Genomic DNA, 15,549 nt, shown 5'->3' on the forward strand with positions numbered 1-15,549 from the left:
GCGCGTTAAGTTCCGTATTTCTAAGGAACTGTGATCTGTTTTCGAGTAATGACTGGTATACGATCTGGAATTTAATAGCGCTTCTGCAGTGTTAATTTTATATTAACGATTAGTCGCATCAGGCGTAACTTATTTTCATAAATAAACATTGTTGGTATCTGTTTGTTTGCCTGTTGTAGTAACTTTTGTGTAGGAGTTATTCTTGATACATTAAACTAAGTAGATATAAAGATGTTTGGGTATTCTAACTTTTTTGACCTTTAAAATTTTTCAAAATTGTTAGAGAGATTCTATGAACATAAAAGAAAATTGGTTAACGACAATTTATAATAACAAAGTACGGAATAAACTCCATATTAGATAGGGAATAGAACTCAAATTCCTTTTATCTTCTTTCGTAACTGACCTCTCCATCTGAACATATTAGAACAACCTTTCTCTATTTTAGACAAAATATGAGAAATATATATCCCAATGGCCCAGCCGTTATTCGGCACATCAACTGCCCAACTGATGTTAGTGGGCGTGCCACACCTGCGGCGTCACGCGGCCGCCACGTGCGCACGCGCACACGCGACTCGCATGCCACACCAAAACAACCATTGTCTATGGTAATTGCGCACCATAGAGTTATCGTCTGTCGGAAGTAACAAGAGTCCTTTGCCGAGGTAAATGACATCTTGTTTATGGATCGTTAAAGCTGTGACGTATGAATGGATCAATGTTTGTGCGTACTTGTCTGCAATGTTACGCATATTGTGTTAGATTGTAAAAATAGTGTAAATCAGCATTGCCGTACGGACTGCTTGTGAAGTGAGATCATCAGAAAATTACATTTGGGGTAAAGGAGGCACAAGGCATAAAGATAATTTATTTTCCACATTTTTTTTTATCAGAATTAAAACTTGCAAGCCAACCAGTAAAGTTTACGTGTCCAGTATAGCAAGTTAGTAGGGCGATGATTATCGTGGCCCATATTTCAGTGCGCACTCCCCAAGGCCGCGTTTCGTATTCGCTGCCATGTTTCCCATCATTCGCCGGTGTTTATTCCTATCTCCATAATGTTTTTATATTTAATGGAAATGTTTTTGTGTAATAAACTGGCAAACAGTGTGCAGGTCTGGCGTATCAGCGAACGTTCCCGGAAAGACGTGATACTGTTCTAAATAAAGAAATGACGGTACTTTGGGATGCGCGACAAATTTCTCCGATCTGAGAGATGCGCGCGGTATACACGGAAATGTTTACAGTAATCAGAAATCATTAATGTAGTAAAAATATTTTACGGATAATATAAATGGGGGTTAATTATATTTCCTCATATTACGAATCGTATGTTTCAGACGCATTGACGTAACGTTGTCGTCAATTGTGAGGAATAAAAATCCCCCACAAACATACCGGGTGATCTAAGAATTGGTGCCATACAGTTCATTGGAAAAATGAAAATAATATGTGATTAATAAATATATATGGAATCTGAAAATTTCCAGCCGTATATGGAAATAACAAGGAATAAATGAGTGAGCAGTATAAATAGAGTTAAAAGACGGTTTGACTTTTGCCTCATTCTGATGTTTAGTTTTGTTGACTAAGCAAAAAATGACTCTGAATTGATCCTAACCCTGCGAATTTACGTGTGCGTGATGCACTATTAAATATCGTTTACATAAACTCAGAAACACAATATAGGTCGGCATTTAGATTGATTCGTAGTCTAGAATTATTTATTACAAACGTGCTGAATAATATGTTATTAGATAGGACATGTCCGTGGGCGAGCACACGTGTGGATAACGGTTGTTATCGGCGCTTTGTGCGCCTGCGCAGGAGACATGCTGTGCATACGCATTTCACGAAAAACTGACGGGACCGCCGCGGCCGCACGTCGGGACCGACTGCGGATAAATTGATTGATTGCGCATTCATTGTTTGGTTATGGAATGTTTATTGATTTGCATATTTTATACGCTGCGGCATTTTTTATATTCGAATTTTGATATCTTATATCTTAATGTAATCTTTCAAACTACCGTCTTGCCTTAATCCAATTCCTCAAGACAATGTGCCAATAGAATTTCATACATATCAGTACTCGTCTTATTGGGTGCTGTTACAGTTATGGGAATACACGTTATCTTCGTCAAATATCAAACAAACTTTTCGTGTATAAAAGTTTTCTCATAATAATAACAAGCAGATGACACACCTGCGCTCTATGCCGTCGCAGTACCGTGTGTACGGTGTAGCGTGTAGTGTCTGCAGGCCACACCGCGCACCGTTCGCCACATCAAACAATACGTCACAACTAGATATAGTGGTGATCTCATTGGGAGCACGCGGCACGATAACACTACCATCAATGCGACCACGTACTGCGTTACTCGCTGCCGCACGCCGCACCGCGCGGCCCTCAAGGGCTTCGGATTTACGCGTACGCGATGCATGCGCAATACTCCTTCTCGGAATGTCAAGTTAACGATAAGTGTTTGCTGTAATCCCTTTAGGAATTGGGAACGCGGATAATTAAATGATTGTAAACATTTATAATTGGAAAGTGCAATGTTTTAAATGTTTTATGCATTGATCTAATTAGAAATAATATCTGCACATATCTCTTTCATCGAAGCCGCGATAGCTGCATACTGCTAATTAACGAGCTGTTATCTAGATAATCTGCTGTTGCGATAAGAGAGAGTCACATTTTTCTATACAAATATCCGCTGAAACGATTCAATATAGAAAATTGTGGTGTAACGAGTAAATATGCAAGAGATAATATATAATGCGTCAGTTAATTGTTAAGTAAAGCACCGTGACCAATTAACGTTGTTGGAAGCACGGGGCTTCGCATTGAGACGAATTTCATTTAAGCAATTGTGGTAATTGAGCGGCCGCGCGCCTTCCGGACGCGCCGCCAGAGTTTAACCCCGCCTCGATCAACTTTACAGGGATTACCGTGTGTGTACAGCGATAATGCTATTGCTTTGCACCACGATTAAGTGTTTACAGAGGTTCCGTAATCATCTAGAACTACCAAGCTACAATATTTTGGTTAACAAAAATGTTTAAAAGAAAATATTTTTAGTAATTACAAAAAAAAAATAGTTATTATTTATCATGTCATTGGACGTTTTAAAATTCGTCAAATTTAGACAACCATTTTGCATTCGTCGTCATGAGATTCATTAAGTGTTCCATATAAGGCAGTATGTAGAGACTAATCAGCATCGCCCACGACGGTGTGGCGTCCTTGCCGCAAGGTCCGACCAAGCCTCCCACCCACTAGCACCGTTACCGAACATGATTTGGCGATACTCAACATAAGTTCACATATTTTTATGCCTTTATAAGTATATTCTGCCAGGGAAAGATATACCGCGAAGGTTGCGTATGCCTTTTTTGTATTCACTTTCTTCCACGAGGCTGAAGGGAAAGCTGTATTAAAATTTTGGCACATCCATGCATACTCCATGTAACCTGCCTATAAACTAAATAAAAACCGATATAAATTATAAATGGTTGTGTTTGATCGATGAGCAATGGGAATGGCGATCGAGTAGCATGGGTGCGTGTCTGTCAGTACGTCGTCGGCGCGGCACGGTTTTCAGGACGAAGCCCGCTGCCTCAGATACTAACGGCGGCCGCGTGCGAAATGATGCGAAATATTTCCGGAGTTAGAGGAGTATTCTATTAATAAATGATTGGACGTCGCTCGTGGGCGAAGATTTCGGACGAGGCGAGGCGAGGCGAGCGGCGGCGCGGCAGTAGCGCGCGATCCGCCGCGGCCGGCCGCCGTACGCGCGCGCGCAACGAACGAACGAGCCGCACTCCCGCGCACACGACTCTACCGCGAACTATCGCGACCACGACCGACGATCCGCCCCTACCTCACACCCATCACCGAACCCGCCACCCTCACCGAACGAACCTATCACCCGGTGCACCGTCGGATCGACCTTTGTAGTCAGTACCCACTGCACTTTGCGAGGGCGGATTATAACGAACAAATCGACTAACAAACTCGAACCACACGAAGGTGTCGCGCCGCAAAAAGCGCAACACAATAGAGTAAGCGTCTAATTATAAACGTGGTTGAGTTAGCACCGCCGAGATGCAGAACATTGATCCTCTGGAGATCGCCAACTTCCTCGCCACGGAGCTGTGGTGCCAGCAGGTACTTCACACTGCACGCCACATACCGCTTACAAACTCATGAGTATGCCCTAACCTGGTGAGCGGTGACGTAGCGCCGCTCCACCTGCCTCGGAGTGTGGACTCGTGCGTCAATCACCGTAACACGCTACATGTGACGAAAAATATTCAGGTCACGCCTGTTACTATGAAAATACCAATTAAACTATACGTCTATTATATTATTACTGTCCAAATTAATTTGCATTGTAAACTATCGCTAGTGGAACGTATGCGTAGTTTTAATTTTGTTTGTGTAAAGCTGCCAGGGGTGACAGATTTATGGATGCGCTCTCATCGCACGTGGTTTTTAAACGCTCTTATTGAACCAGACACTTGGTTATTACAGAAATTAAACTGAGGTAAACGGCCCACTGGCAAATCTGCAAATAGATGTTAACGTTCTGCTTAAATCCGAATTTGCAGTAATTAACGATTGTTGTTCGTTTCAATGTTTATCATTAATGTTATGCAAACACATAGCTGATAAACATCGATCGGAATGTGGAAGCGCTGCCGAACGTAATAAAAATATATTGCAATAATAACAAATTACGTGCCGCCGACGTCACTAAATAATACACATTGTGAGCAATCACCGCTGTGCATAATATATGGGCCGATCTGTATTTCGGTGATACACATTACACACCTCTATCGTACGCCGATCAAAACAAAAATACAATCATTTCCCACTTTACAAGACAACAACCTTCATGCGTAAATAGTAGTAATAACATTATTTTGTTTGGTTCCAGTTGGCGAACCTCGAGGGCCTCCAGTCGGGGTCCCGACTCGCACAACGGCCACCATCACGCCGACGCAACTGCGCAACTTCGAGCAGACTTACATCGAGCTGACCAACTGCCGCAGCGAGCCCACCACGCACGCCGGCTTCGTGCCGCCGTCAGTCACGCACGCCAACAACTACGGTTAGTGTTGTCTCATTGTTGATACCGTCCTCCGACGAATGTACACCTGATCAACAGTTCGGTTTTCTGATAGATTATATTGTAGCATTAGTATTTGCAGCAGCGAATTAATGTTAAAATAATCATTCATGAGCTTAATATATCATACAAGTTTGCTAGTAGTATATTCATTATCTATCCACTTCCTGGGTCTTTCAAGATTGGCTATGTTATGCTGTCGTACCAAAGATAGATACATCAATTGCAAAACACAAGAACAAAACATTATCGTCGGTTACATTCTCGATTCCCATCGCGCAACCTTCAAAGCGTTTAAGCGTTTAACTCAATTGACTAATTGTGTATTGCAGGCATCCTGAATCCGACGGCGTATTGTGATTCGGGCCCGACGACGGCGCTGCACGTGTCGCCGGGCCCGCTCTCCGCCAGCGGCGACAGCAGCAGCAGCCCCGGCCTGCCCACGCCCAAGCGGCGCAACATGGGCGGCCGCCGGCCCAACAAGGCGCCGCAAGAACTCACGCCCGAGGAAGAAGAGCGCAGGAAGATCCGCCGCGAGCGAAACAAAATGGCCGCCGCCCGTTGTCGCAAGCGCAGACTCGACCACACCAACGAGCTGCAAGAGGAAACCGACAAATTAGAGGAAAAGAAGCATGCGCTCCAGGAGGAAATCCGCAAACTGAACGCTGACCGGGAGCAGCTGCAAGTGATCCTTCAGAACCACATGGTATCTTGCCGGCTCAACAAGAGATCCATCAGCCCGCCCGATGTGAAGCCCTTCCAGGACCCGTACGCCTACCCTGAGATACCCGAGGATGGCGTCCGTGTCAAGGTGGAAGTGGTTGACCCCTCAGTAGACACGGTCTTAGTGTTGGACAATATTTACTCAACGCCGCCGACTGACAAAAAGTAAGTTCCTCAACACAACTAATCAACTAAATAAATAAATGTAATATTTTAAGTAACAACATTTAATTACATTTTTTACGTTAGACTTGTATTCTGAAAGAAATGATTTTTAAAAAGAACTAGTGAATAACGCAAAGCATAATTTTATGGCTCATAAATAATCATTAAATCTTGACATAATGCTGTTATTTTATAACACAACGTATTGACATTAGTAAATTTCCTTTCAGAATTATGCTGTCGTCGGCCAACCCAGCCGTGGTGACGAGTGGGTCGCCCGCCGCCCTGGAGACCCCGCCGGCGATAGTGCGTCCCAACAGACCCAACTCCCTCCAGGTGCCGCTCAGCCTCACACCAGCACAGGTACATACAACTCCTATTAATAAACTTTATTAATTTAATTCATTGATCATCAACAAGTTTAAATAACTAAAGATTATTATTTTATTACTCCTACACGAATCCGTCTACATGTATAATGTAAACAACAGAGACTAATGAGTAATTTGTGTTCCAGTTACACAACAACAAGGCGCTGGGAAACAACAAAATAGCCGGCATAGAGATAAGCACGCCGAGCAACGGCATCCCGTTCAACTTCGAGAGCCTGATGGAGGGCGGCACGGGGCTGACGCCGGTGCACGGCCACGCGCTGCCGCTGCCGCACCCGTGCGCGCAGCAGCAGCGCGCCGCGCCCGACGCCTCGCCCGCCGAGCCGGCGCCGAGCTCGCTGGTGAGCCTCTGATCGCCGTCGCCTGCGCGTGCGCCGCTCCCCGCGCCGCTCCCCGCGCCGCTCCCCGCGCCGCTCCCCGCGCTGTTCCCCGCGCTGTTCCCCGCGCTGTGCGACTGAAGCTCTTCGTGAACTGACGAGTTTATTAAGGACTGCGCCTATTTATTCGACGATTCGGTCGTTCCTTTCGTTTTCCGACCTTCGTTCTGTCGTCTTTCTTCTGTCCCGATTATGTATTTATTGAGCTCCGTAAGTGACGTCTTGCTCATTTCGCGCTTTGTATTTATAATGTTATTTCGTAGTTTGGTAATGTTAGTGAAACGGCCCGATGGCGCCGGCCTGCCGAAGTCAATTCGTGAGCTGTTTTAAAAGTTCTACAGAATATTTTTATATGAATAGATGTATTCAGCAGATATGATAATAATAATTGTGATGTAAAAATAAAACAGAGTTTTATTTGAAGCATTTCGAGATTGTCGTTGGTGTTGTGCATATGATCATATCTAGCGACGCTAGACTTAGTCGGTGCGTTTTGTTGTGAATTTTATGTAAAAACAATCTCTTACGCTTTGACCGTGGACTTTTCGGCACAAAACGTTTGTATACCCTCGAAATATCTTGTCATAATAAACCTCGTGCCATTTGCTAAGTCTACTCTCGGGAATATGATGACGAGTATGGAATAATTAGTTAACCATAAACTAACAGCAATACTTAAATGATTAATATATTGAATATAAGTTAGCTCAATGTCGATGTAACGTCTTACCGTTCCACGTACTGGTAGTGTAACGTTATTGTTAAGTCTTTTGTGATACGTCCAGTGATGTGAGGCGCTGGGCCGATGGCCGCGGCCACTTCGTGTTTAAGTTTTGTATTACTCATGCCTGTTGCCTGTTGCCATCACTCAAGGAATCACCTCGGTACTGTGTACTCGTGCATTTCTACAAACCCAAATGAACATTGTTCGCGACTTGTTGACCTTTCTGATGTACTATATATATTTTTATACAAATAAACATTGTGTCTTAGATACAATTGCGTCCATGGCATGAGTTTAGAAATTTTATATTTATGGTAAAGACCATTGGTAAAAAAATATATTTAGTTTAAGGCAATAATTAGAATAAGACACTTAACATTTATTAATATGCATAACTTAGACCAAATTATTATCTTATGTTTTTCTCGTAGTTATAAATTAAAATTTAAGCCAAAAATTCATTTATTTTAGTTTTAGTTAGCTATTTCCATTAAAGTATTACTGTTTAGGCGTTGACGCGAAGGTATTTATTTAGTAGTAACTACACTGTGCGGCACTGCAGTGTCCAGTGCAACACGCAGTGCACGCGAGGCGGACTGACGCCTCGTACTCTTGTAAACGACTTCTAACTGTTAGTACTCAAACGAGATGTATAACGCATAATATCGACACATTTATATGTAAGTGATGTAATTTTTTTCTAGACGAATTTTTCGTAACGCGGACATATAGACTACTTTTGTATTTTTTCATGAAATAAATAAAGCAATATATTTGATAAAAATATTGGAAATTATAGCCAGATATAGTGAAATATATTATAATGTAAATCAAAATATAAATTTGTTCACATACTCCGGATATTGTGTTTTTATTTCCTTTATTTACCTATTCCCTACATAACACCAAGGAGCAGAAGCGTTGCTTCCCATACAGGGGCCCTATATCTATATTTGTTGGGGGCTCTCTAGGGCACTGCGAACTTTTGGGCTTAGTTTAATGAAGGTATGGGCCAAGAGAGGCCCCAAAAATCAGGTGCCCCATATCACTAATACAGCTGATACAGTAGCTACGCTCCTGCCAAGGAGTCGCCAGTTGTAAGAGAGCCCTAGGGCTGAGCTAGTGGTATGTGGTTTCTACTCCCACACGTTTCGGCCTGGTCTAATTCTGTCGCGACGAGACAGGTGGTTTATTTTTGTATCTGCTACAAATTATACACGCATTGGCCGAACTAACGTTCTAATTATGTCATGACAGGTTTTCCTTTTCAGAACGAAATATGACGCAGCCAACTTGTAATAAAATATTTGATTAGCATATTGACAAAACATATTAAATAATATGTGATTTTGTTAAAAGTATAAAGATTTTCTTGTTGCAAAATGTAATATTGAGTGCAAATAAGCATCTTTGTTAGTATATACTAATAATTTCATAAACATTTTCCAAACTGATTTACTTACGAATTATGAATAGATTATACTTAATCAATTAATTTGAAATTCAAAATAATGCATAAATATTAAGCTAATCACTACATAACAATTATTATTGTATTCAAGAAACATTTTTTTTTGTTCCTATGTCCTCAATGGGTAGTAGTAGTAGTAGTTTTTATATGATATTATCTAATCAGGACTATAATAAGGCCTCTTATTATAATTTGGGAAACCATTAGATATGGGATTAGAAATTGTGTTGTTTATAGCTCCACAAAGCACAAATAGTTATTTGTTCATCAAAATCATCTCGGGTGCACATACCTTGTCCTTCGGAAATAAAGGCATGAGATTATGTAGGTGTGTTTTCTTTTTATAGTAAAAAACAAAATGAATATTAACGTACATTTAAGTATGCATTTATTAATAATTCATAATTTATTTACAGTTAACTGCTCTTCGTCTGCGCAAGTGACGACGAATAAAATTCCTTATTATTATGTAGAAGTAGAATAGAATTTCCAAGACGCTGAGCACACTGAAGCCGAGACACAAACCGAACACGCCTCCAAGGTTGGCTGAAAATATAACACTTATTAAAATGTGTTATAAAAAAATATACTTACCTTGACAATTAATAAAACGTATATAAGTATGCAACAAATTAAGTATTAGATATCTAATACCCTAATTTCACAAACAATTTCAAACAAACTGGAATAAATCTTGGAGACATATTTTGAATATAAAATACATAGGTAAATAATAGCTATTCCGTTCATTGAATTTTTGAAATTACTTCGTTTTACTCCAAATAAAAGATTTAATCCAAAAAAATCCCTAGTTACCCATACGGCTACCAAAGCTATCCTTCGATTAGAACCCTCTACTTGCGAAAAAACAGACATATCCCTGTAGACGAAATACGCCCCTGACTATATTTAACAAACATTTATAGAAAAATACCTTTAGGTATTAATTACTACTCTTTAAATGTGTTTTTGATATGGTAATTACTAATTCTAAGTTATTTACTTAGTGCCTACTATCTATTTACCTTCTTTTCTATAATAGCGCTTGCGTTTCTACTGCCATTGGAATAAGTTTCACAGTAACTCAATATAATACTTTTTAAATTTAATTTTACTAGTGGAAGATTTCAGATATCGTTTAGGACATTGCGGCCAGCGTAATTACCTGCCATTATGGGACTAATTTCTCAGGTGCCACATAGTATTTTGTTATTCACAGTTCTGTACGATGTTGCTTCTGTATAGGGGAGGTCGTATAGCTTACCATCAGCGAGCGGCATACTTAACTTGGCACTCAACAGTAAGTTCGAAAATATAATATAGGCACTATAAGGTATTTCAAAGTTTAGTTTCATTGCCTCGATGGTTAGCCTTGGCTCTGACCCAAATGACTTAGATTTAGGTATTCCTAATACCATATCATTAATTTAGAATTACGAATAGGTGTGTATAGAAATTTTAAGAAATTCTCATTTCCTAATAACAAATACAAAATTAGAATTTTTCCAACTGTAGGGTTTTTTATTATAATATACTTAGTTATTAATAATGAATGTCTGTTATATTATTCTTACATGTCGAATTAATATTTAGTTTCAGTGTTTTTAGAGAATATAATAACTTTAAATGACCTACTTGTAATTTATATTTTAACTCTTAAGTAAAATGATAAAGTTGTTCAATGATCTAATTAAGTACATCAGCCTCCAGGTAGGAACAGCCATATGAATATAGAGCGATTGGGTACCTATACAAAACAATGTAGGTATTATCTGCTACTATATGCGGCGCCCAGAAGTCTAGATGTTTGTTAGCGTAGATAGGGTTGCCGCATGGCACACCGCCAAAATTAGAATGCTTCGAGAGTATTCGGTATTGCTATTTTTGAGTTCACAAATATCCAGATAACTAATTAATTTAACTTATGAAAAAGGGGTGGTTATTTTAGTAACCTGATGTATAAAAATTTTACTTGGGTCTGTAAAGAGTCATAATCTACTAGAAGTATTTTGTATTACGGCAATATCTTAGGTATGACTTGATAACCCTGGCCCGCAAAACATTTGTTGGAAAAATGCCCACTGCTGACGCATTCCGCGAGGATAGCTATACACTATACAGTATACATGTCTACTTACATGCCAAACTGATCAAAGACATGACCGTTTCTTGCCTTTGTTTCACGTACCCGGAATTCGTGACAAAGAAATGCATGATCGAGGTGCTTTTGTTGATGATCAGTCCTGAACTGAAAAAGGTAAACCATTATAATTAGTTAATTACTAAGTATGATAGTGTGATATTTTTTAAATGAATGTAGTGCTTGCAAACAAGTTTTAAGAAATCCGAAAAGTAATTTTATTTCAATGTTTAACATTCGCTTAAACATAGGAAATCATTAAAGTACATAATATTATGTAGTTGCTATATAAATAAATGTTTTTTTATAAAGTTTTGACTTGTCGGATCTCAACCAAACGCTAACGAAGCAGGCAGACGGATGGCGAGCGTCTACCCTATAATAGTGACCTAACTTCATAATAAAAGATTTTAGAAAGAAGTAAGTACTTAGAACTACGCCCCCATGCATTAATTAGGTTAACAATCCAATTACCAATTTGGATATTAGATTTTTGTAGGCCCATTTACTGTGGCCAACATGTCATCGAGATCAGTAAGTATATTAATAGTTATATATATTCTCTAAGAAAGAATGTAGGTAAAATACTTACTACGGATTGTTGAGGACATACGGTAAAGCGTTCAGATTGCCAATGCTCATGTCGACTTTGAATCGCAGCGACTCGCAATCTCTTGGACAGTCACATTCTTTTGAATACATCCATTTACCAAGTTGTACTAGAAAATAAATACGAACAATTACCTCATTATAGCCAACGGATTATTCAATTTACCTATTTATGAGTTATCTAAGAAAAATGACAATCTTGTTAGACAACTAAGACCCATTTTAAACCAGATTTTAATTGGGTTGGATATCTAAAAGCGTACAAAGTAATAAACCTTGTCCTTATTCCATTCTACTCAAAGTTCGCAAGCGTTTCTGTGTATCACAGTCATTATTCTAAGAAACCACTATAGCTATCGAAATCGGCACATCTATTTTGGTAATAGGTCGTGTTGAGTACAGGAGTCGATACAGTTATCTCATCCTATCGTATTTTCCTCGTCTCAAATTTAATTGAACTAACAGTTTCATCTCGAAACATTTCGTAACGTTGCCAAATGTGGCGCAATCTAACAAGTCATTAATTCCTTATGCTTATATGTTACAAATATGTTTATCCAAGTAGGTAAGTAATAATGGTTAATAATTTTGGGTCTCAAAATCCTGAAATTTTCCACCAAATAAATATGTACCGACCACGTTATATTTTTTGTTTTTTTACTTACAAAGAAGCCGCGATAGCCTAGTTGGTTGTGGAACGGACTGCAAAAACGAATGTCCGCACGTTCAAGTCCCAAAAAAGCACGTGCACCTCTGACTTTTCAAAAAAAATATGTGTGTATCGCCTGCTTTAACGGTAAAGGAAAAGATCGTGAGGAAACCTGCACACCTGAGAAGTTCTCTATAGGAATTTGGAAGGTGTGTGAAGTCTACCGATCCGCACTAGGCCAACGCAGTGGACTAAGGAGAGATTACCCTCTCAATAGTACAAAAGGCCGGTGCGCAACAGTGGGACAGTTTATAATACAGGGCTAATATTATTATTCATTATTTACGTTATATTGTTGTGGTGTAAAGTTAAAACTTCCTACAATATCAAAATAGACTTACATTTGACTTCCATGATACAAGGGATACTAGTAACGTTACAAACTTGGGATTGGTAAACGTTAGGGACATATGCCGGCAAGCATTGACAAAATTTCTCCACAGCTCTCACGAAACACATGTGGTCGCAGTCTGAGTCGTGGTAGCTCCTGAAGAAACGTAGAGGATACTCGTCCGAGAAGTAGCATTTACGACTGCAAAAATTTCACGTGTACAGCGCCATTTCCAAATGTGTGAGTGCATGCTCATTAAATATAAGGTCATATAAGTAATCATTAATATCGTCATCAGTCACTAGGTGTCATTGCTTAATATAAGTAGGTCTTCCTCAAAAATTTCAAGATTGCCCTCTGTCACGTCAAATTTAAGTTAAAATAAAAATGTAGCTTACGATTTATTTCACCTTGCAGACTGATTTACATCTTAAATCTTTGTTTGATATAGCAATCCGAACATTTTTATATAAAGATGTAAATGATAAGAGAAGTAAATTGCTAGTCTTATAATAAGAACAATGACAGTCCATAATCAGTGGCTTCATCACCCAGATCTTCAGATTTATTCGTCCCATATAGATCCTGGTTGTCGGCATTGCCTGACGCCGGAACACATCATAGTTAAACCCGGCTGATAAACTGGTCGGAGATAGTCCTAATACTTTAGTTTTCTTAACAATTACGAAGAGCTATCTATTGTGTATGTCTTACTATGGTAAAAACTGTTCTACTACACTGTCAGTTGAGCTGTTCGTAGTGTTTAACTCAGCTATAATCAACCTGCTGCCAGCGTGTAGGTACGTGCGCATGAGATTTTCTAAGTGACCTACAGACTTGAAAAACAGACTAAAACTTTTCTCAAGATCACTTGGCCTCCTATGGCTAGTTATTATTAAAATAAATAAAACGTGAAATTTTAATAACGTTTTTAAACACTTAACTAGATCATGGAACTTGAAGTTGTTAGGGTCACATCATAATTAAAATTTCTTTGGATTTGTATAAAAAAGTTAAGTGTTTAACCAATCCTTTATGTTATAAAATTTACACCAATAAATATGAGTCAATTACCTCCACGCAGGCAGAACTTTGACGTCATCGGAGCAGTAAGTGTAGGTGGCGTGTATACTGTGATATGATTCAGTGTCAGGCTCTACTAGATTGGTCTCGTCGTCTGCGGGGAACTCGTTCCAATCCGTAAACATTATCTTAAAAATATAAAATTTTTAACAAAAAAAAAGAAGTTAAACGTGCACGACGAATTGATCACCTCCCCCTTTTTTAAGTTGATTAATAAAAATTATGTTTATTTAATTAGATTTTAATAGTGCTGTATAGTGCTATGTAAGAGTGACGTACGACTAAGTGCGATGTACTTAGTCTAAAATCTAAATATAATATGTAGCAATGAGACCCGGCCCTCTCCCCGACATCCTAAATTAAGTCAGTGAGTTCTTCATTAATGTGCACTATTAATAGTACATATGCCAACCCTTAATGCACCAGCGTTTAACACAGTACCCATCACAGCATTGCTAGGATTATAATCAGCCACCACGGTCAGCCCTTCTAAAGGTCCGGAGAGGCGTACCATACGTCGTTGGAATTGCGGATCAGCTTCATTTCTGCAGAAGCAAAATGCTTTTTATTAATAATGTTTACGGACAAATGTTTCAGAGTCTATGGTTACGATTTATTTATAGGGCTGTTTATATTTTTATAGATATTTTGTTTAGTATTCAATTTATGAATTAAGTACGAAGTATACCTATTTTACCAATCATTATGTAACCACAATTAAAATTCCTTAATTCAAAAGTAATAGCACATATAAAAATCTTGCCTTCGTTTATCTTTCAAATAATATAAACCATTAAATATGCAGCAAAGTCCATGTGATGTCAATATCGGCCTGAATATTGTTTTTTACAATTTTGTTGGCATACTTTGTGTTCGAAAATACATAGCTTGAGAAAATCTTTGCAGGTTTGTGGTAATGCTTGCAGAACCTCCGGCATCTAAAACAGACAATATCATGAAGGTACAAAAGTTCGTAAATTTAATTAATATTTCTCTTACCTAAGTATTTCTATATTATACTTACAATAATTATTACAAAACACAATTTTAACACACAATCATCTGCGGGTCTTGGTCTTGGTATGTAGCAGGGGCAGACACCTTTTTCAAACTTACTACGTCTTCTGGTGATGTGATATAAAGTTTCCTCCCACATGAAAAGTAATTGAGGTTTTGCGTTTTTTAATTAGAAATTTCATGGAAATTTCTAGGACGTCAAAATTTTCTGACTGCGGGAGTATTTCTCAGATCCTTTCAATGGGTAGGTTTATGAACTATCAACTAATATTGCAAGGATCAGAAACATACGAAGAACTTAGAATTGGATTTCAGATCGCAAAAGTGACATAAACTACTTGCTGCTATTTAGATAGTAATTTAACAATAAAATACTTATAGTATAGGTATGTACTATATACGCTTCTGTTTTCACAATCCCTTTAGTTTCCGTCTTACTAAAACAATGATAAGTATCTGTATCCATTCCAGTTTCTGTTAAGAGTGATATGTCACACCTGTTGGGTACGGGTACCTTCACCAAGGTTAGATTCAATCTCGACAATAATACACTCGTGTTTTAATTCAAACCGTGCATGCGATGTTCATATTGCCTAATCTGAAGATGGAGGACAGGCCCTCAATAGTTTCATAGGCCAAACGGGTAAATGTTAAGCACATATAG

The 15,549-nt window shown here is 38.9% G+C and overlaps 2 protein-coding genes and 1 long non-coding RNA gene across 10 annotated transcripts in view; all 3 read left to right on the plus strand.

The window, feature by feature from the left end:
- LOC115449115 (sodium/potassium-transporting ATPase subunit alpha) overlaps positions 1-15,549 on the plus strand; it is a 73,831-nt gene that overhangs the window by 48,273 nt on the left and 10,009 nt on the right. The gene's annotated exons all lie outside the window — the stretch shown is intronic.
- Positions 3,754-8,298, plus strand: LOC119189148 (transcription factor kayak-like). Its single transcript, XM_037438110.1, is given in 6 exon segments — positions 3,754-4,177; positions 4,953-4,974; positions 4,977-5,126; positions 5,477-6,032; positions 6,263-6,395; positions 6,550-8,298. Coding segments are annotated over 6 exon segments (1,152 nt in total). The 5' UTR covers positions 3,754-4,114; the 3' UTR covers positions 6,778-8,298.
- On the plus strand, positions 8,805-9,628 carry LOC119189149. The gene is made up of 2 exons (XR_005112272.1): positions 8,805-8,937; positions 9,413-9,628. It is a non-coding gene; the product is annotated as an uncharacterized LOC119189149 (long non-coding RNA).

This window comes from Manduca sexta, chromosome 13, assembly GCF_014839805.1.
Source record: "Manduca sexta isolate Smith_Timp_Sample1 chromosome 13, JHU_Msex_v1.0, whole genome shotgun sequence".
NCBI classification, from domain to species: Eukaryota; Metazoa; Arthropoda; class Insecta; order Lepidoptera; family Sphingidae; genus Manduca; species Manduca sexta.